At 33.4% G+C, this 22,898-nt stretch overlaps 1 protein-coding gene across 5 annotated transcripts in view; it reads right to left on the bottom strand.

Annotated features, from left to right (window-relative positions):
• Nucleotides 1-423: 423 nt before the first annotated feature.
• The window catches only part of LOC126738566 (uncharacterized), a 306,318-nt gene continuing 283,843 nt past the window's right edge, over nt 424-22,898 (bottom strand). For all 5 annotated transcript variants that reach the window (XM_050443955.1, XM_050443954.1, XM_050443956.1 and 2 more), the window contains 5 exons: nt 17,812-18,050; nt 9,882-10,018; nt 8,992-9,240; nt 8,556-8,636; nt 424-2,000 (listed from right to left, as the gene is read on the bottom strand). In XM_050443955.1, the coding sequence (XP_050299912.1) occupies nt 1,679-2,000; nt 8,556-8,636; nt 8,992-9,240; nt 9,882-10,018; nt 17,812-17,847 (825 nt within the window). In that variant the 5' untranslated portion in view covers nt 17,848-18,050 and the 3' untranslated portion in view covers nt 424-1,678. The remainder of the gene's footprint in view (nt 2,001-8,555; nt 8,637-8,991; nt 9,241-9,881; nt 10,019-17,811; nt 18,051-22,898) is intronic.

The following is a 22,898-nucleotide window of genomic DNA, read 5'->3' as shown; positions in this document are numbered from 1 at the left end:
CGTTCAGCCGAATATATAAGGCACCGCATCAGTGAAGTAAAGTTCGAAATATCTATTTTGACTGTATTTAATTAAATATCGCGCGAGATTTAATTAAATACAGTCAAAATAGATATCTCTAGTAGTCGTGAGTGATCGTTCTCGTACTAAAGTGTGTAAAAAAATTAGTTGACGGTTTTCGATTATTTTCACACCTAACAAACGGGAAAAACGCTACAATATTATAAGAAGCTGAGAATATTCCAAAAAACATGATAAGAATCTGTTCTTTATTTAGATACATAGAATTTAAATCTTTTTTTAAATAATTTTTGATTAGCATATATTTCGCAATATTATTACTTGTGTGATATATAAAAGAACAATCTTAGATTAAACATAGAATTGTGTTTTTTAAACAATAGCTTTAAATAAAACTCAAAGTTATTTAAGTTACATTTATTTTTATTTAAGTAACATCTCGTATAGGGCCTTTTTTCACAATAAATATATATTTCTTTACAATAAAAATTACAAATTACCGAAGTTAGTGCAAAATATTTACTTCTGTTTATCCAAATAAATATTCATTCCCTATAAACAATAGACATTTCAAGGATATTCTATCGCGATGCCCCATAAAGGTTTCAATGTCATTATATAGCTGGTATATTCTGCGAATGTCACAGTTAAACATTCCTGGAATATAACTAACGGTACTTTCAAAGTTTAAAAAAAGTTATCGTTAGAAGTAAGGTATTTAAGATAACCAATAAATTAGCTATAAAAATTTTTTTTAAAAATATAACAAATTTTGTTTTAAAGCTTTATAAACATATATATAACACCATTTAAATTAAGCAAAATATAAAAAACATTACTCAAATTAAAAAAAATGTTAATTTTTTTAATTTGATTAAAAAAGAAAGGTACTATTTGTAGAACCTATTATGATAAAAATGATATAAAAACCTATTATGCATATTCTTAGAATATTTAGATAGAACAGTCCAGAAATGTCTACTTTCAACATGTTTAAGAGTTTTTCTGGGATACCCCAGAAATGTAATAGACTTTTACAGAACAAATTATGCTATTTTGCATTATTAGGGCTGATGCAATTAATATAAATTAGAAATAAAAACCATATTCTTAAAAGAATTTTATAAGGGACAATCGGCAATACAAAAAAATGGTAACTAAAATCATTAAACTTTTTACAAATTAAAATATAAAATAATAAAAGCCATATTTAACTATTTTATTGCCTTATACGACTAGACATCAGGACTAAACCCTAAATTATTTTATGTATACAACCATGTGTGATGCTATAAGCTATTATTGCTAATTATGCAGTCTTGTTTATTATTATTATTACTTAAATGTCAATATTCTTTAGGGATGGACATACATATTATGTTGCTTAATACTTAGCAAAGCCTTTAACGTTATATATTAGTATTTTATTAGTTATTTAAAATTAATATTAAACATAAAATGGCACACTGTACAGAAATAATGGAATGTTAACGTCCACATTTTATATTAAAAAATTGAAAAATATACATAAATAAAAAAATATATACAGAAAATAAAAACCTTAAGGATATTGCAGTCCTCGTAATGAGTGTAAACTGAGAAAGACGAAATAAATGTAAGAATTTAATTGCTGAGTTTAATTCCCAGTTCATTATATCTATCGATAGTCCTCATCAAGCATAGGCTCTCGTAATACTGACATTTGATTATTGTTAGGATAAACGATCCCCGATTTTTTCTTATTGTTCTTATGATGGTTTTTCACTTCATTGTTATTCATTTTATGCACTTTATGTTTTTTCTTTTTTTTCGGTGGCATCACCACGCAGCTGCATCCACTCCTAATGGATATATAGTCCAAGGTGTAAGTTGCGTTACCGGATCTGTCTACGCCGGATAAAGTGGGCATGTTTCGGCTTTTGCTTTTCTTCGAGGTGTCTTTTATTAGGGCGTAGGTGTAGCTATGCATCTGAACACACCTGAAAATTTAAAAAAATATATAAGAATAAAAATTAAAGAGGATCAGCATTACAATGTTTAAATTATTTGAGATGAGTATTTCAAATTGTAGATTAGTAGATAAACATACAGATTTTAAAGAAATTGTATTTCCATAAAACAGAAAAATAATATAATCATATTATCCCGAAAACTAGAACTATAGCCTATTTTCATTTTTTGAAATATTGAAAAAGAAAACAGTTTTCTATTAACGTAATTTCTTTAAGAACAGGATCCTATTATCACAAATTACCCTAAACTAGATGAGAAAGTTCCGATCCGATATGTATCTCGGTTCTCTGTCATACCTACATTACTACTAGGTACAAGAGCATCCCACCATGTTTAGTATTGGATCTCGTATTAAGTACGTGAGTTATTATTATTATTCCATCTAGTATCACACAGACTGCAAATTTATTTTTCGATTTATTGGTATGCTATTTAATATTTTATTCGTTTCTTCGTTTAAATTGTATGCGATTAAAGTGTATAGTAGTTTTTACCATACCACGAATTACATTAGTATAGGTTAAGCTTATTTAATTTAAATAAAAATGATACTCAGTATCTATGCGGTTTATCTGCAGTCGCTTCTCCTAGCCCAGAATACTCATGACTACCCAGAATTCATGCGGTTTGTCCATAACCCCTTTCTCATGGTCACAGAAACGACGCTTCTTGCCGCACGTGTTTCGTCCACAAAGAGGGATCATCAGAACTACGTTTGTTCTTATATCCAACTAAAATGTTTCGTTAACTTTTTTTGTTTTTTTTTTAGTACAATATATTTATTATTAGCTAACCTCAATCTGTTTGTTTCAAAATCCAATTAGTTTAGTAGTTTTTAAAGATTATTCAATCAAATTATTTAATTGGAACATTTTTATATATAGTGATGTTTTTGTTTCCTCTCTGACAAAATTATATAGATTGAGAGCATCACTTTAGCTTTTTCTCCTTGTAATCCACATTCGACTTGTTTTCTGAATTTGAGTAATTTGTCTTAATAAAAGGAGGAAATCAATTAACGCAGGGTTAATAGGGTCTTTTCTAGACTTGTTAAAGGCATTCAACAGTTTCGATCATTCCATTTGTTTCGCAAGTTAAAAAAAGCAATAAAAGGTTCCCTCCTAAGGAGGCTTAATATTACTTACAGTTTCGTACCCAAGAAGTAGTTATAGATTAGATAAAGTATGAAATTTTCCTATATTTTTTGAAACCGACTATCTGCAAAAAAAGCGTTTTTAAACTCCTCTCTTTTTACATTTAATTTCTATTTGTTTATAAATAAAGAGATTATATAATTAAGTCGAAGCCATCAAACTAGATGTGATCTATATCAACTTCTCAAAGGTATTTGACAGAATTAACAACAGTATTCTTGGAGAAACTTTAATGTCTTGGAATTTATATTACTTTCTTGTGTTCATTAACTACTCTTCTTTCTGGTAGGCTTCAAAGGGTTAAATTTTTATAAAAGGTAAAAACACAAAATCTACATTATCACAAATTACTATTTGTGTACTATTTGTGATGCTGTAGATTTTGTGTTTTTACCTTTTATAAAAGTGTATGACCAACATGTTTGGGATAATGGATGAATTTTTCGAATTCAAAGGGTTAAAGTTCATATTGTTTTATCCTTAGTTATTCAAATCAGGAGTCTGGAGGGTTACAGGGTGGATATTTATCTTCACTCCTCCTCAATTTATTTATGAACGCTATCGGGAGAGTTTTTTTTACAATACACAGTTTCTTCAATTTGCAATAAGAGATTACCGGATTTTTTGATTGGTGTCCAACTAGTCATTTAGATTTAAATGTCAGTAAGTGTAAAATAACTCATTCATATCCAACTGTTCTAGTGGGAAAGTTCAACTCGAAATGGTTTATGTTATTAAAGATCTGAACATTCTTAGAACACATTGATAGAATATCTAATAAAGCTGTGAGATTGATTTGATTTATAATGCTTAATTTGGAAATTTTAATATCATTTATACTTTAACACGTTATTGGTTTAAACGATTTATGTTTTGTAATCCAGTGACCTTAATTCATAGTTTCAAGCATGATTTATAGGTTGCGCCACCGGGTTTCATTTGGAACCATGAACAAAAATTAATATTCTTCCATTGATTACGTTTTTTTGTTAACAATAACCAAGTATATCGGCATATATATATTTCCGAATAGTACTGTAGGTATTGGATTATAGCCATGCATATTATACAGTGCATCCCAAAAGTTATGGCTAAATTCATTTAAAATTTAGGGGTGTGTTAGAAAAAAACGCTCGGACACGTCGATTTTTGTTTCAAGTTGTCCTTGTAGCTATAAGACAGTTAGATGAATATGTTAATACGCTTTATTTTATGAATAAAACAAATCTCTTAGTGCAGCATTGCAGTTTACTAGGTTTGCACTGACATTTCCTCAAATCTTGTCCTCCAAATTGCGAAACCTTAGAAACTGCTTCCCTTAGAGAGATATTAACATCTGGTGTGACAAACGGATTAAAGTTAGAATTGCCAACTGGATTTAATTCGTCTCTGGAAAACCATCCATTAAGGCGACCATGCTCTGTACCTATCTGGTATACCCCATTTTGTATATCCAGAATATTTCCTAGTACCCCTTTTGGGTCAAGGGGACAAATTGGGGTCAAATTTTGGAACTTCACAGATATATGCTCCCCCACTTGCAAATCCTTGAATTTTATTTTAGTTATTTGGGTCATTTGGTCAGCTGCACGTTTTTGGCCAATTGTACATTGTGTTCTTTGCGTTTTTATTAATTCTTCCTTTTCACAAAGATTGCATATCGCTTCGCTTTCATCACAGGATAAGCACAGTTTTCGTCTTGCCCTTTCTTTATTAAAAACATTTTCATTTTCGGTTATACAGTTAATAATCGTTGACCCCGAAGTTAACCAATTACCCAAAAAAATTGGAAATTCTTCAACCTGATTTATTTCATGCGTTGTCTGTAAAATAATATTACCAGTCATATAATTATTCTCTTCGACATTGTCCTGATCGATTACTACCACTTTGGAAATACTTTGATGCCCTTTACGAGGACCTTCTTCTCTCACAACAATATTCTGCAAGATTTGGTATGTCATCAATGTTAAAGATCTCTGAATCCGGTTCTGTCTCATTTGGAATATTTTTTACGATAATGTCGCTTTCCTCGAAGCTGTTTACTGAATTTTCCTTCATCATATCATCTAAATCCTCTTCTGTCGAAATGCTTTCAACTGTTTCATGCGGTAAGCTACTTGAATAAAGCCCAACCTGAAAATCCACACCGAACAAAGCTCTTATACTACTCCCGCCGCTGCTACTTTAACAGAATCCATATTTTTAGAGTACTAAACAAACCAAGAAGAGTTGTAACTAAACGAGCCAAGCAAAACTGAAATTATGGATCAAATTTGAGTATCTGGCTAATACTAGCCGCCGTTTTTTAAAAGTTTAAAATGCAACACTCGTCACAATGTCATAATATCAAACGATGAAATGTCTTTTTAGCGTTTAATAATCGGGCCAAGCAGTCAGCGTAGTTTTATAAAACGCCTAGTAGTTTTATATGCTGCAAGTTCTATTCTATCTCTAGTCTTTTTAAGTTCGCTAGTTTCTAAGCTTTTTTCGCTCTTTCTAGTTTCTAAGCTAGTTGCAATTTTAGTAGGATCTTAGGTTTGAATGTAAGGATAAAGGATAGCGCCACACAGCAGCATTGACCCGGGGTAGCAGGGCCATCACCTAACTAGTGGATAAGAAAATGCCAATTCTGCTGTCTTAATCCAGACCCAGAAGACAATGTATGGCTAGAAGGTTCGTTTAAGGTTAACATAGCAAATAAGGATAAATGGCCTAACACAAAGGCTCAATCGCGAAAGAACTTGCAAATATGGTATACAGACGGTTCAATAATGTGAGAAACTGGATCGTAGACAGCGATCGAGGATAGTCAGCTTTCTCGCTTACGAGATATACGGTGGGCTTTTAAGTGGAAGTATTCACCATTCTGGAGGTGGCAATAAGGAATAAAGTCAAAGAGAGCCGAAGTAATCATTAACTTCGACAGCCAAGCTCCGATGAAGGCCATCCAAGGATCCAGGACCAATTCCAAACTGGTTCAAGAGTGAGGGATACATTGATTAAGAAAAATATTCAGTTCGGTCAGATGTGTTGGGCTTCGGGATACATCGGAATGGAGGGTTATGAGCAGGTGTATAAATTTGTCAGGCTCGGATCATCTCTTGGACTAAGTACGAGTTACATTTCCCATATCCTAAACAACTGGGCATGACAAAACTAAAGAAAATTAGAGTAGAGACAGCGGTTTTGCATATCTTAAGGGTGGTGCCCAGCCCCTTGTACACTGAGAAAAAAAAGGCTGCCATAACTAAAAACTTAGTAATAGTAGCCCGAAAGTGTGGATAGCACAGAGGACAGGTCAACAAATTAGTTATAAGAGCAGGTATAAAATAGTGCAAGGAACAGGACGTTTCTATTGTTACGGCAACTAAAACTCTGGTAGCTTTTCTAGAACTCCTCCAATGGTTTAGGTAACTAAATTTTTTGGTTATTTAAAATAAAGAACATTGTTGCAGTACCTACAAATTTTATTTAAAATTTTAAGTTTGTTGTTAATAGAACTAATTGTTTAAGGTATCATAAAACAAAAAGTGGTTACACAAACTGTAGTTCTTCTTCAGTGAAACTAATAAACTCAGTTTTCACAACTAGCTTTTCTGGTTTGTTTTAATCTTATTCTTCGCATCAGCAACCAATAATTTTGGATACAATAACCAATAAATTTGCGTCATGTTAACGAACTGTTTTGTTCTAATAAAATAATTTTAGTCAAAAAAAATTGTTTTTGTTATGATAATCAATTAATTTGTTTGTGACAAATTATAATCTTAGTAATGCCAACTAATACTCTTCGTTGAAGTACAGTGCAAATTACGAGCCAGGCAAAATGTCTTTCAGCCTTTGTTAATATTTTGTGCACTTCATGGTGAAGTCCACAAATTCGTGAGCGTCTTTTTACCCCATATGATGCAGGGCACATAATGTATGCACACGTTTAAAGACATTTTGCTTGCTTAGTTTAGACTCGTCTTAAACCAAAATACTATATTTTTACAATCATATCATAGCAAAAAGTATTAATTGTTATACAAAAAAAAAATAGATGGAAAAGTACTGGAATAAAATGATTATTTAAAAAACATTTATTCGAAAACTAAATACACAACAAAGCCCTTTTAACTAAAAATCAATAAAAAAAACATTTACAAAGAAAAACCCAATAGTTCACCTACTATATAAATAAAATCCTATTCAACTAAAAAGTAACTAAAAACATAGGTAACACCTCACTCCTGCCTCCTCCTCTCTGTTGAGATGCCAATCGCCGGTCACCCTACATAAACACTGTTATTTAAAAATGAAATGCTATAAAAGTAATGCTATATTTAAAAAATTAGAGGTCCTATTTACCTTCAAACGCATCTAAATAAGTTTCTAGGCACCAACTTATTAGCTGGACTTGTAACTATTATTGTCCATTTCAGGAAAGATGATTTCTTATATTCACTATAAACGAAAAGTAAACGTATATGCACAGAAGACGAGATCATATAGGGTGACAAACGACCGCACCAAATAGCATTAGAGACTAATGATGTAATGACCATGATGAGACTGAAAGTGATCCGACAAACTGAGGATTCGGTACACTTCGGGGCCGAGGCACTACGTGCAATAAGTATTAGTTCCTAAAATCTTGGGTCCGAAAACTTCCGAAGAATGAACTAACAAATATGAGTTGTTTGAACCAGGTTGTCACAACTAAATTTGTAGTAATGTTTTAGTTGTTTTTTATTGAGCGTTCTTGGAAAATAATGAAAAATCGTTTCCACAAATACATTAGTAGTAAGATACGTTATTACAAAAAATAGTCGTTTTTGGAGCTGATAAAGTTGGTTGTAGTAGCTTGCAAGGTCCAACTAATTTAAAAAAGCTGGAACAATAGAGACATAAAAATTGAAGCAACAAATTTTATAGTAATAGCAACTAAAAAATGTTAACTAACATGTTTCGCTAACCTGTTTTTCTCAGTGTAGCCCAGTGTTGTGGTGTGGCGGAGGAAAGCGCATATGATGTTATAGGAAAATGCAAAAGATGGGCTAGGATCAGGAGCGAAACCATAGGTGTCAACCAAAACTGCCACAAGAAAAGCTAAAAGATCTTAATTGCAAAGATCTGCTCTCCTTCATTAGAGATACTAGAGAGGATAGCCCGTGGTACTGATGGGCTTTTAATAGTTGGAGGACAGGGATTTTTAGGCCGACCCGCCTGACTCTATTCCTCCACTATTACTACTACTAGTTGTAGTAATAGTGGAGAAAACGAAAATACAAATTAAAGAAATATTTTAATCACAGCTTATGTTCAAATGTTAGTAAAGTTAGTTTGCTATTATAAAATTTGAAATTAAAAATTTACATTTACCTGGAAAGTGGATGAAGCTTTTTATCCATGAAACGACAGGGCTTATCCAGGACGTCCTTATGGCAAGAAAGCTCATAAAACCTAAAAAACAAGCGTAAAAAAACAGATAAATAAAATGATGTATTTATATGAAACCAAGAAAATTTCAGCAATGGTAATAATCGAAATAAAACTTTTAAATGTTTGGCACGTTTGAAAGAAGTTAAGCAATAATTATAGCGTTGAATCTCTAAATCAGCTCCAGATCGAAAACCCAATAAAACAGGTAATTAGGATTAGCATTAAATACTTCTTCCATTAGTCTAATTATCAATAACTTTAAAGCTATTTAACCTCTTCCTTCATTAATCAAATGAAGAAAAGAAATATATTAACACAATTTATTTTGAGAAATATTTCAAAATCCAAGAGGGAAAATGTTTTGGTTGATTCTTACCTTTGCTTATAAGTCTCGCTCTCGTACAAATCAACATAATTGCCCTGGTCATTCTTACCCCCCTTGGGCTCGATCACCTCCAGCACCGAAGGACAACAGTCAACCCCCGGTCCGCTCTCCTTCATCATCTCGTATTCGTGCTCCAACAGTTGTTTGTTCTGCTTTAAAAGGAGAACTTGCCCCGGAGGATACTTTAGTTCTACCTCGTGGTAATACGGGTAGTATCGTCCGTGAAACAATAAGTGATCGCTATAAAATATAATAGTCATTTATTTTTAATATATAATAATTTTAATTATTGCCTGTGTTAAACACAGTTCGAATAGGAAAATCATTAAAATGTATACAAATATTCTAAAAGTGTTAAGTGGAGTCTCTTAAATGGAAATTTTTAGTAACTTAGACTTAGATCCTGATACTGCACTGAATTTTCTTGAGCTCTGTGTAAAAATATTAAAACTCTAAAAAAATTTTTAAAATTCCTTTGGTTTAAGGTTTGAAAAAGATTTTAGTGTTATGAACGAATTGTAGATATGGTTAAAGTAGCTATCATGTACATTGATAAAGAAAATCTTTTCTATACTTTATGCATAGATTTGTAAATTAGCATATTTAGAAAAATCGAAGCAATGAAAATCCTAATGGCTTTGTAGGAAAATATACACCTACCTCATTATAGCTGAAAATTAATGCTATGAATGACTTGCCATTTGTTTATCAAATAAAATGTAAATGGCAAACTATATTAAGATATATTGAAAAATGCTATCAATTTTTAGACGACTTGATGAGGCTGGAGTACAATTAAACGTATTTCAGCAATTTTCTTCGTAATCTTCACATTTAGAAATATTCAAGGTGGAAATATTCAAATTTACTCAAAGACTTACTCTAGACGTGGTTGGTGTCTGTGCCTGTTACCGCGCGGGCTTCTCCGTTCCACTTCGTGCTCGTAACTGGACGTTTCGTTGAAATAATCCTCCTCTTCAGGTCTCGCCGTTTGACAAATAGCGGCCAAGCCGAAAAACTGCAACAAAATATTAACAACAATTAATAATACAACAAAGTTTGGGTTTTTTCATTTTTTGGGTATACCCCTCCTCCCGTATCGAATTTTTTTTTTCGAATTCGAACTAACTATACCAGCGCATTATTTTCATCAAGTAGATCACGAAAATACCGGGTTATAAGGGAATCCGAGCAGAACTAAAAAATCGAGTATTTTTTCGACCTCGTTTTTGAGGCCAAAAATGGGCATCCAAAATGCCATATCTCGGCTGTCGTAGAAGCTACGACCTTGCGGATGGTCTCGTTGGATTCAGAAGGATGAAACTAAGACAAAACCGTTAAAACTTTCCCGATGGCGCCCATAGACGCCGAGATATCGGCCTTCAAAGTTTGGTTTTTTTCATTTTTCGGGTATACCCCCCCGTTTGGATTTTTTTCAGAAAAAATTTTTTTTTTCGAATTCGAACTAACTATACCAGCCAATTGTTCTCATCAAGTAGATCACAAAAATACCGGGTTATAAGGGAATCCGAGCAGAACTAAGAAATCGAGTATTTTTTCGAGCTCGTTTTTGAGGCCAAAAATGGGCATCAAAAATGCCGTATCTCGGCTGTCGTAGAAGCTACGACCTTGCGGATGGTCTCGTTGGATTCAGAAGGACGAAACTAAGACAAAACCATTGGAACTTTCCCCATAGCGCCCATAGACGCCGAGATATCGGCCTTCAAACTTTGGGTTTTTTCATTTTTCGGGTATACCCCTCCGTTTGGATTTTTTTTAGAAAACTTTTTTTTTTTTCGAATTCGAACTAACTATACCAGTGGATTGTTCTCATTAAGTAGATCACGAAAATACTGGGTTATAAGGGAATCCGAGCAGAACTAAGAAATCGAGTATTTTTTCGACCTCGTTTTTGAGGCCAAAAATGGGAATCAAAAATGCCATATCTCGACTATCCTAAAAGCTACGACCTTGCGGATGGTCTCGTTGGATTCAGAGGCACGAAACTAAGACAAAGCCGTTAGAATTTTTTTGATAGCTCCTATAGAAGCAGAGATATCAGCCTTCAAAGTTTGACTTTATTCGTTTTTGGGGTATACCCCCACGTATCAATTTTTAAAAAAAATTTTTTTTTTCGAATTTGAACTAACTATTCTAGCGGATTGTTCTCATCAAGTAGATCACGAAAATACCGGGTTATAAGGGAATCCGAGCAGAACTAAGAAATCGAGTATTTTTTCGACCTCGTTTTTGAGGCCAAAAATGAGCATCAAAAATGCCATATCTCGGCTGTCGTAGAAGCTACGACCTTGCGGATGGTCTCGTTGGATTCAGGAGGACGAAACTAAGACAAACCGTTAGAATTTTTTTGATAGCCTCTATAGAAGCAGAGATATCAGCTTTCAAAGTTTGGCTTTTTTCGTTTTTGGGGTATACCCCCACGTATCAATTTTTTCAAAAAAAATTTTTTTTTTTCCAATTCGAACTAACTATACCAGCGGATTGTTCTCATCAAGTAGATCACGAAAATACCGGGTTATAAGGAAATCCGAGCAGAACTAAGAAATCGAGTATTTTTTCGACCTCGTTTTTGAGGCCAAAAATCGGCATCCAAAATGCCATATCTCGGCTGTCGTAGAAGCTACGACCCTGCGGATGGTCTCGTTGAATTCAGAAGGATGAAACTAAGACAAAACCGTTGGAGCTTTCCCGATGGCGCCCATAGACGCCGAGATATCGGCCTTCAAAATTTGGTTTTTTTCATTTTTCGGGTATACCCCCCCGTTTGGATTTTTTTCAGAAAAAATTTTTTTTTTCGAATTCGAACTAACGATACCAGCGAATTGTTCTCATCAAGTAGATCACAAAAATACCGGGTTATAAGGGAATCCGAGCAGAACTAAGAAATCGAGTATTTTTTCGACCTCGTTTTTGAGGCCAAAAATGGGCATCAAAAATGCCATATCTCGGCTATCCTAAAAGCTACGACCTTGCGGATGGTCTCGTTGGATTCAGAGGAACGAAACTAAGACAAAACCGTTAGAATTTTTTTGATAGCTCCTATAGAAGCAGAGATATCAGCCTTCAACGTTTGGCTTTTTTCGTTTTTGGGGTATACCCCCACGTATCAATTTTTTCAAAAAAAATATTTTTTTTTCGAATTCGAACTAACTATACCAGCGGATTGTTCTCATCAAGTAGATCACGAAAATACCGGGTTATAAGGGAATCCGAGCAGAACTAAGAAATCGAGTATTTTTTCGACCTCGTTTTTGAGGCCAAAAATGGGCATCCAAAATGCCATATCTCGGCTGTTGTAAAAGCTACGACCTTGCGGATGGTCTCGTTGGATTCAGAAGGACGAAACTAAGACAAAACCGTTGGAATTTTTTTGATAGCTCCTATAGAAGCAGAGATATCAGCCTTTAACGTTTGGCTTTTTTCGTTTTTGGGGTATACCCCCACGTATCAATTTTTTCAAAAAAAATATTTTTTTTTCGAATTCGAACTAACTATACCAGCGGATTGTTCTCATCAAGTAGATCACGAAAATACCGGGTTATAAGGGAATCCGAGCAGAACTAAGAAATCGAGTATTTTTTCGACCTCGTTTTTGAGGCCAAAAATGGGCATCAAAAATGCCATATCTCAACTGTCGTAGAAGCTACGACCTTGCGGATGGTCTCGTTGGATTCAGAAGGACGAAACTAAGACAAAACCGTTGGAATTTTCCCGATAGCTCCCATAGAAGCCGAGATATCGGCCTTCAAATTTGGGTTTTTTCATTTTTCGGGTATACCCATGCGTTTGGATTTTTTTCAGAAATTTTTTTTTTTTCGAATTTGAACTAACTATACCAGTGGATTATTTTTATTAAGTAGATCACGAAAATACCGGGTTATAAGGGAATCCGAACAGAACTAAGAGATCGAGTATTTTTTCGACCTCGTTTTTGAGGCCAAAAATCGGCATCCAAAACGCCATATCTCGGCTGTCGTAGAAACTACGACCTTGCGGATGGTCTCGTTGAATTCAGAAGGATGAAACTAAGACAAAACCGTTGGAGCTTTCCCGATGGCGCCCATAGACGCCGAGATATCGGCCTTCAAAGTTTGGTTTTATTCATTTTTCGGGTATACCCCCCCGTTTGGATTTTTTTCAGAAAATTTTTTTTTTTCGAATTCGAACTAACTATACCAGCGAATTGTTCTCATCAAGTAGATCACAAAAATACCGGGTTATAAGGGAATCCGAGCAGAACTAAGAAATCGAGTATTTTTTCGACCTCGTTTTTGAGGCCAAAAATGGGCATCAAAAATGCCATATCTCGGCTATCGTATAAGTTACGACCTTGGGGATGATCTCGTTGGATTCAGAAAGACAAAACTAAGACAGAACTGTTGAAATCTTCTCAATAGCTCCCGAAGAAGCCAAGATATCGGCCTTTAAAATTTGGGTTTTTTCATTTTTCGTGTATACCGCCCGTTTGGATTTTTTTTAGAAAAAAAATTTTTACCATGACTATTACTAAAGAAGCATCCAGTTAAAGATTTGAAAATGCAAACTAATACTATTATTCACTTACTTTATTAATTCCTATTTTTTTCAGTCGCAATTTACGAATATTATCTATCAATAAAATGAACATTAAACATCTTCGTCCAATAATTCTATAATCGACGAACAAGAAAAAATAAATCATCTGAACAGACGTAATAATTAAGTCTTGACAGTATCGCAATCCCTATCGCGATCATTAAATATGGGTAGTGTAGAAGTTGGTGGTGCACTTATCTGCCCGGCTGATCTTTATTTTATTGTTCGGAGGCAGGGCTTCAGCTTGCGATTCCTTGAAGATGAAAATGCGCGATTATATGCGAACATCTTCATTTACGAATGCGGGGATGACAGCGGTTAAAGCAACCGAAGAAATCATATGGACTTTTTTTTCCTTATTACTGCCTTAAGTTTTATGAAGATGGTAGGTAAGCAATTACTGTTTTAAAACCTATAAATCATAGTAATCACCGTTACTCACGTCTCGAAAATGGGTTTGTATTATTAAATTTCGCAGAAGCGTTTTTTAAAGGTGGAACTATTTTGAAGTGCATAAAAATAGAATTTCTTTCTGCGTCCATATAATTGTTTCTAAAATAGTAAATATCGACGAACTATTTTTTTTTATTTTTGAGAAAAAATATTAAACTCTTATGATATCACCACTTCTTCACTAGAAACTTTTACTAGAAAGCAGCTTGGAAGTGGTTAGACACTAACTTGTCAACAGATGTTTCACGTTTTTGTAAAAACACCATATTACAGTTATAAAAAAGAAAAAGAGAAAGAAAAAAAGAGAAGAAATAAGAAAGAAAGATAAAATTACAAAAAAACAAGAACGTCAAAATATGCGGTAGAAATTGCAGTGTCGGGATAAGTTGAGATGAAACCCACTATATCATATCAGGCTTGCAAAATCAAACTAGTACATGAGCAAAATGAAGATGATTTTGGTCGTTGTGTACAATTTTGTGGGTATTTTTGTAATAGGGAAAATCGTGAGAGAAATTTGTCTATTTTTTAAACAAAAAATACGGTTGGCCAATAAAAAGTCTTTTTTTCACTCATAAGATTTGATAAATGATAAAATTTTGTAATACGGGTTGAAATCAAAGTAAGAATAAAACAAGCCATCAAAATATATGGCCAATTATAATAAATGCAAAATTCCTAACAAAGAGTTAAATTAAAACTTAATTTTTATTTGGCTATTCATTATTTACAGTAAAAAAGACCAACTGCAAAGCATTTTTTTCGTTGTTTCACGTTTTCAGCATTACGTAAGTGGTCAGGCACCCAAACAACCTCGCTTTCCTTATCACTTTCTCTAGGACCACAGTTGTAAATAGCTCCGCACGGAGCTATTTACATCTGTGTCTAGGACCTTTATGAATTCCGGCACAAGCTCACTTATTTAACCGTAATACCCGTAAAGACGACTCTGTAAAAACTGGTTCAGTGTTTTACGGTGACCATAATTTAAAATTTCCTATTTGCATTTAAACACATGGAATGCTTCAGCTTGGAAGCATAGAAAATAGGGTGCTCCCAAAGTCTCAAGAGCTTTAGTTGAGACCGTTCGCATAGATCTTGTAATGCTTAGGCATGCGAAGTATTGGACTTTATCAAGTTGCACAAGAATTTTTGTTTTTTTCGTGCATAGGCACCATATATGACAGGATATGCATCTATCATTTGAGAGATTTGAGAGATTTTTTTTTCTTCGAACTTTTGACGACCTGTATGCATTTTTTTCAGGGAAAAAAAATTTTGTTTTTAAACCTTCTTGAAAATTAGTTTTCTTATAGATTTCGACCCGTACATTACGAAAATGCTATTCATTTTTTCCAAAAAAATTATTTTATTTTTTTTTGACCTCAAAGTTTCAAAGTTACAAAAATAGGTCATCTTCTGATAGCTAAATTTTTTATTTCTCAATTAGTTGGATGAAGCCGAGTATACTGGCATATAGCTTCATCCTTTCACTATAACTAGCCGCAAACCGCATTGCCGAAGTCAGCGATGCAGCTGAGTTATGGCTAACAGAGTGGGACTAGTTTTTTATAACCTCACTTCACATAATTAATAATATTAATAAAGTGAATTTATTAATAAATAATTTATATATATTTTTTTTCTTCTTATTTTGCCCTACTTCTTCTTTCTTAATAAGATAATATTATTCCGCTTATTTTATTTATCCCTATTTTAAAATTTTACTATCAACTATATTATTAGGTATCTAATAAATTTAGCTCTTCAAGATTTTTCTTTTGTATTTCTAATACTATGACTTTAATCGTTTTTAATAACTAAATATATTTTAATTTTTTTTATTTAATTTTACTTTTGATCATATTTTTTCCCTTATTTCATTAAATTTTCCTATATATTGATACCGACTAATGAGCCTTCCCAGTTTTCTGGTAAAGGCAATGACCAGACCTGACATTACCGGTTCAATAAGGTGTAGGATGCTCTTGGAAATGGAAATACTTATCTTGGTGTATTTCTGGATATCGTAAAGGCATTTGATAACACTCCTTTCGCAGTATTCTGGTTGTTACCGTGCTGGCCACTAAGAGCTACCTACAGGAAATTGTCGCCATCCCTAGGGTGCCTAGTAGTCGATAATGTAATCGCTTATTTAAACAGGTTAGACCTGTGCACGCAGGCTTAACCTGACAGCCCGGTAGCCCAGAAAAGAACGCGTTCATAAGTAGTGGTACCTCTCAGAAGAGCAAATGATTAAACGCAAAAAAACCAGAGAGTTTAGGTTACGTCATTCAATTAATCTTGGCGCACCGCTTATTATTTCTTTGGGAGGCATGCAACCGAAACTCTCTTCTGAAGTACAATACAATTTCTAGATATCATACTGGATTCCAAGTTCTCCTGGTATAATCACGCATATATCAGAATCAAGGAGTTCTTTCCCTAACATCCTTCACTTAATTTATTCATCTATCATTACATATCCTATCACATTGTCTATGCACAAAAAAAGCAAAAATTCTACTGCAATTGTATAAACTCCAATACTTCGCATGCCTAAGCATTACAAGATCTATGCGAACAGTCCTAACTAAACAGTCCTAAAACATTCGTCTGAACCAGTTTTTACAGCAGAGTCGTCTTTACGGGGATTACGGTTAAATAAGTGAGCTTGTGCCGGAATGCATAAAGGTCCTAGAGAAAGTGATAAGGAAGTTGAGGTTAAAACGAGAAGGCTGAAAACGAGAAAGCGGACTACCTTACTTTGTTGGAATCTGCGAAACTATACCGGTAGGCCCTAAACATAGCTGAGCCTCCTGCCTGTCTAATTAAACAATTGGTGTGCGTAAAGAGATGCAAAATCTGATGAGTTACAATATCAAACTCGGAGTACCTTTGGTGTTGGGAGGAAGACGAACTCACGGATGCTCGGTTCAAATATTTGAGCAATACTTAGTCTGCATTTTTCAGGTCTATCTTTTTTTTTAAATATTCCATTCTTATTATTATTAATTCCTAGTTTTTTATTATTAATCTCCTTCTTTTTTTTTTCTTTGCAGTTGGTCTTTTTTACTGTAAATAATGAATAACCAAATAAAAATTAAGTTTTAATTTAATTCTCAGTTAGGAATTTTGCATTTATTATAATTGACCATATATTTTAATGGTTTGTTTTATTTTCAATCTGTACTACAAAATTTTATTATTTCTCAAATCTTATGAGTAGAAGAGTCTTTTTACCGGCCAACAGTTTTTTTGAAAATTTCTCTCATGATTTAACCTATCACTAAAATACCCACAAAATTGTACACAACGACCAAATTCATCTTCATTTTGCTCATGTACTAGTTTGATTTTGCAAGCCTGATATTTGTGTAATTTTAACAGACGCAGTAGCAATTTTTCGAGCAGATATAGTACGTTTCATCTCAACTTGACCCAACACTGCAATTTCTACCGCATATTTTGACGTTTTTGTTTTTTTTTATAACTTAATCTTTCTTTCTTATTTCTTCCCTCTTCTTCTTCTTTTTATGTTTTATAACTGTAATATGGTGTTTTCACAAAACCGTGAAACATCTGTTGACAAGTTAGTGTCTATCCACTTCCAAGCTGCCTTCTGGTAAAAGTTTCTAGTGAAGAAGTGGTGACCTCAAGATGTGTCTAATAATGGATTTTTTTTTAAGTTTACAGATCTTTTTGGATCATGATTGACTAATTGGGGTTTACATAAATAAAAACTTAAATAAAGCTACTTACCGCGACAAGGGTTTGTATACGTAGTGCAATTAGCATAGTAGCCAGTCGGCGCGAGGGTGAATTCCGAGGGGGAGGGGAACGCCTCACTCCCGCTCCTTACGTTACGGTGCAACCCTCACTCATTCGGATCGCCTCCGCTAGATGGCCTACATCTCTCTCCTTTTGTCTCGAATTTAACTTTATTCCTCATCGAATGAGTGATTCAGTATTGAAGAGTAACTATAAATATCACATAGTATCTGAAATGAAATAAGTTCAATTAAATTTCATTTTTTATCATATAATTTTACAAAAATTCGTAGAATATTTTTTTATGAATACTTCCTAGAATATACTAATAAAGTGTAGCCTATTGGCGTGTTTAGCTCATCGTGTATTGTTATACGGATTCTTCTAAACAATAGGAAGTACTTTGGAAAAATTACCTATACAATTATAAAGCACTGCTAGTTTCAAGAACCTTGCAATACTTTACCTATTTTAATTATACAAAACAAAATATATAGGAAGTTATGTTGTTTTAATAAAGGCTTTGGTAGAAAGATCTAATAAATAAACATAAAATATAACTAAATGAAAAAAACAAACGTAATTTCTGTATCTTCTAGAAAATGGTCTTAGTGGAAAAAGTGGTTGCAGACAAACCGCATAAATGTTGAATATAGTTTTTATATAAATTAAATTAGCATTACCATATTCAACATTTATGTAATTTTTGCGATGATAATTAACTATAAACTCAAATACAATCAATTAAAATCTCTGACACAACATGGTCGCGTGCTAAAATATGGGGTGCTCTAGTACCTAATAGTGGTGTGGAAGCGACAGATAAATTTCTATTTAAGAGAAAAGACTATTTTGCAAAGAATAATTTCTTTCAATGCTTAGAATACGACATCACATCTTCTTAAAATATATTTCTAGCTGTACTTAAAAAAATAGTAATATTTCTTTTGTATTTACAGAAAAAATTCTAAAGTATGAGAAATGTCAGTAGGTAAAAGGTAGGTCAAAGGTATGAGGGAGGTGAGGGAAAGTATATAGTTAAATGTATTAAATTGTTTTAAGAAAAAAGACAAATAAACATAGGCAAAACTTTTAAATTTATTTACTAATTACTATAAGGAAGAAACAATAAGAAAAGTTAATAAAAGAAAAAATCAACGGAGATAAAAATAAAAGAAATAAAGAAATATGTAAGAAAGAAAGCAAATAAAAAAAAGAACAAATAAAAACAAAACGGAGATGTTGAAAAGAAAATAAGTTAAGCCCAATGGTAAAAGGACAGTTTTTAATATCAAAAATGGCGGTATTTATTTTTGAAGCATTCCCATGATAATCAATATGACATTTGGAAGACACATAGGAAAAACTGTTTTAAGTCTTAAGAGGGTTTTAAATTCTGGCTTAAGGGTTTAATTTTGCGAATGGATCCAACAAAATCGAGGCCTACATAAATACATTTCATTTAACGATGAAGCTCATTTTACTCGCAATGGAATTAATAACCGACACAATGAACATCGGTGGTCAAATGAAAATACTCATGCCACGTTTGAATGAAACTTTCAACATCGATTCAGTGTTAACGTATGGTGTGGAATGCTGAGCGACCAGTTGTTTCCTTTTGTATTAGAGGAGCGTCTTACTGGAGAAGGATATTTACGCTTTTTGAAAGACCATTTATTAGACATGTGGGATGATGTTCCTCTAATTGTTCGACACCGAATGTATTTTCAACACGGTGGAGCCCCGCCTTAGTTTAATCGCCGAGTGCGTAATTTCTTAGACAATTGTTTTCCTGACCGTTGGATTGGCAGAGGAGGACCTCAAGTTTGGCCACCGAGCTCACCAGACTTAAATCCACTGGATAATTGCCTCTGGAGGTAAATGAAAGCTCTAGTGTACGAAACACCAGTAGAAACCGTAGAACGACACCACAATTAAATTTTGAATGCTTCAAATATTATTAAAAACAATCCCCAAGCAATTAAACGTGCAATACGAGCGCTTAACAAACGTGCTGCAGCTTGCTTTAAAGTTGGTGGGGGTCTTTTCTTTTACGCTTTTAATTGTTATTAGTCTGTATGTTTCTGCTAGCAAATTTGTTGTATTCTTATTTGTCCAATACTATCTCATAAATATTTTTTCTTACCTTATATATCACCATAATATATTTTTATTTTATTCATATTTGACAATTTACTTTCAAATTGTTAATTTGGTATATTTGTAAAAATTTAGCCTAGTCCGTGGAATATTTCATTTTTGTCACGATAAAGCATATTTTGATTTCATCTGCTTTGATTTATTGTCTGATCGTGATTTTAAGGGCGATCCTCCTCCCCATCTTAGGAGGTTACTGGCATGAGGGTGCTTTACTCACTAAAAATTGTCCCCCTAAACAGTAAAATCCGCCTGTCCGAGGTTTTAATAAATATTATTAAAAATAATCCCCAAGCAATTAAACGTGCAATACGAGCGCTTAACAAACGTGCTGCAGTATTGCCTTGAAGTTGGTGGGGGTATTTTCGAAAACCATTTAACTTAGTGGAATTTTGTTTTTTTACTAGTATTTGCTTGTGTTGCTTTTAAAATAAAAATTCTTACAAAAAAAACTTCAGAATCAATTATTTCAGAAACGGTTGGGAATCAGATTAAAACATATGAGTTAATTTATCTTATTTTGCTCTTCTGAACATTGATTATTAGCAACGCATCTACTGGCGTTATTATTCCCAAAATTAAAGAAACCCTTAATAAATAAAAAAATCTTCTAGCTATGATGACATCTTGATCAGGATCCTTATTCACCTTAGCGATATGTTGGGCTTTAAGCACCTATATGCGCAATAAATGTTTCCTTTGAGAGTTTGCCTAGTCTGTAAGAAGTATTCCAATTCACTTGTCTCAGCTCAACCATTGCCAACAAGGCAAGAAAATAATATTCGATTAATAACTTCGACAAGCACTTTGATAAAAAAGTCTTTTGTTTACTTTGCCAAGAAGGCCTCTAATCATGTGTCCTTGGGTATTAGGGATGCGGAATTCCTTAATGATGTTCCTCCGTGAGGCGGACTATAGCATTCTAATGAACACCTTTGGTTTTTGCTCTCATTAAAGTGATTTTAATTTGTTTATATATTTATTCTATACGTTTTTAATTGTTATTAGTCGGTATGTTTATGCTAGCAAATTCGTTGTGTTCTTATTTGTTCAATATTATCCTATACGCATTTTTTTTATTACCATATATATCACCATTAATTTTTATTTTATCCATATTTGACAATTTACTTTTAAATTGTTAATTTGGCATATTTGTTAAAAATTTAGTTTAGTCCGTGAAATATTTCATTTTTATCATGCAAAAGCATATTTTGATTCCATCTGCTTTGATTTATTTTCTGCTCGTGATTTTAAGGGTGATCCTCCCCATCTTAGGAGGTTACTGGCATGAGAATGCTTTGCTTATTATAAATTGCCCTCCTCAACAATAAAATCCACCTATCCGAGGTTTTTGAAAAAAGAAATTTTTTCACACCGATGTTACCTCTGATTCGTTTTTGCTACACCCTTTATACAGTGTGATGAATTTAACTGGAATAAATTCAGTTAAAACTAATCAAATTTTATCTCGCAAAATTCCTGAGACCCGTCGATTTTTGTTTAATTTTTTTCACATTTCAAGATAGTTTTTGTATTTTTTCACCTACAGGGAGGGTCCAAATTAACCCAAACTTTTTTTTTTCAAATAGAAAGCCACTTTTTTAAACTCTCATTAAAAAGAGCCCTTTTTCCTGATTAAATTGCCATATTTACTTTTGTGATTATCTAAAGGAGAAATACGAAAAAAAAATAAAGACCATTAAATTATTAAAAGTCTCGAAATATTTTGTTTTGGTAAATTTTTGGCGTGTTTGTTTATTTTATTGGTATCGAGACATTTCCTGACATTGTTGTAGTGTCACTGTTAAAGTGAATTTCAACCAGTTGTTAAATAAGTTAACTTATATTGAAAAACTGCCTTATTTATCCGAATCCCACAAGATTGAAATCTTAATGATGATTGGTTATGGGGACAGGAGTCGTACTCAGCTAGAGGTTGTCCACTTAATCAGGCAGAAATATCCAGATTTGCCACCTATTAACCAAGGTACGGTTAGTAAAATCGAAAGCAGATTTCGAGAAGTTGGGCACGTGAAGGATGCTTCAAGGCAAAGGTCTTCTAAAATCGATGAAAACACCCAATTAAATGTATTGTTAGCGATGGAAGAAAATTCGGTAATTGCAGCCAGAAGAGTAGCTCGCGAAAACTCTATTCATCATAAATCTGTGCTAAAAATTTTAAAAAGTCCAAAAAAACGACCTTATAAAATGCAACCCGTTCAAGAGTTATTGGAAGACGATCCAGACCGCAGAGTTCAGTTCTGTGAATTAATGATGAACGCCATTGATGAAAATCGCATATCTTCGGAGTAGATCCTTTTTTCTGATGAGGCTACATTCACCCTAAATGGCCATGTTAATAAGCAGAACTGTCGCTACTGGTCTGACGAGAACCCACACTGGGTAAGGGAAACTAATACACAATATCCCCAGAAAACTAATGTTTGGGCTGGCATAATTAGCAGGCAAGTTATAGGGCCCATATTCTTCAATAATACTTTAACTGGGGAAAGATATCTAGAATTTCTTGAACATGAACTAGTTCCAGTTTTACGTGCCTCATATCCGAGTCAGTTCGATCCAGATTTGTATGATGAAAGAATCTGGATGCAACAGGATGGTGCTCCCCCACATTATGCCCGTAATGTACTTTTTTCGTATTTCTCCTTTAGATAATCACAAAAGTAAATAGGGCAATTTAATCAGGAAAAAGGGCTCTTTTTAATGAGAATTTAAAAAAAGTGGCTTCCCATTTGAAAAAAAAAAGTTGGGGTTAATTTGGACCCCCCCTGTAGGTGAAAAAATACAAAAACTATCTTAAACAAAAATCGACGGGTCTCAGGAATTTTGCGAGATATATTTTTATTAGTTTCAACTGAATTTATTCCAGTTAAAGTCACCACACTGTATAGGTT

Source organism: Anthonomus grandis, chromosome 7 (assembly GCF_022605725.1).
Source record: "Anthonomus grandis grandis chromosome 7, icAntGran1.3, whole genome shotgun sequence".
NCBI classification, from domain to species: Eukaryota; Metazoa; Arthropoda; class Insecta; order Coleoptera; family Curculionidae; genus Anthonomus; species Anthonomus grandis.
Note: the sequence above shows the minus strand (reverse complement) of the source record. Positions and strands in the feature narration are given on the sequence as shown.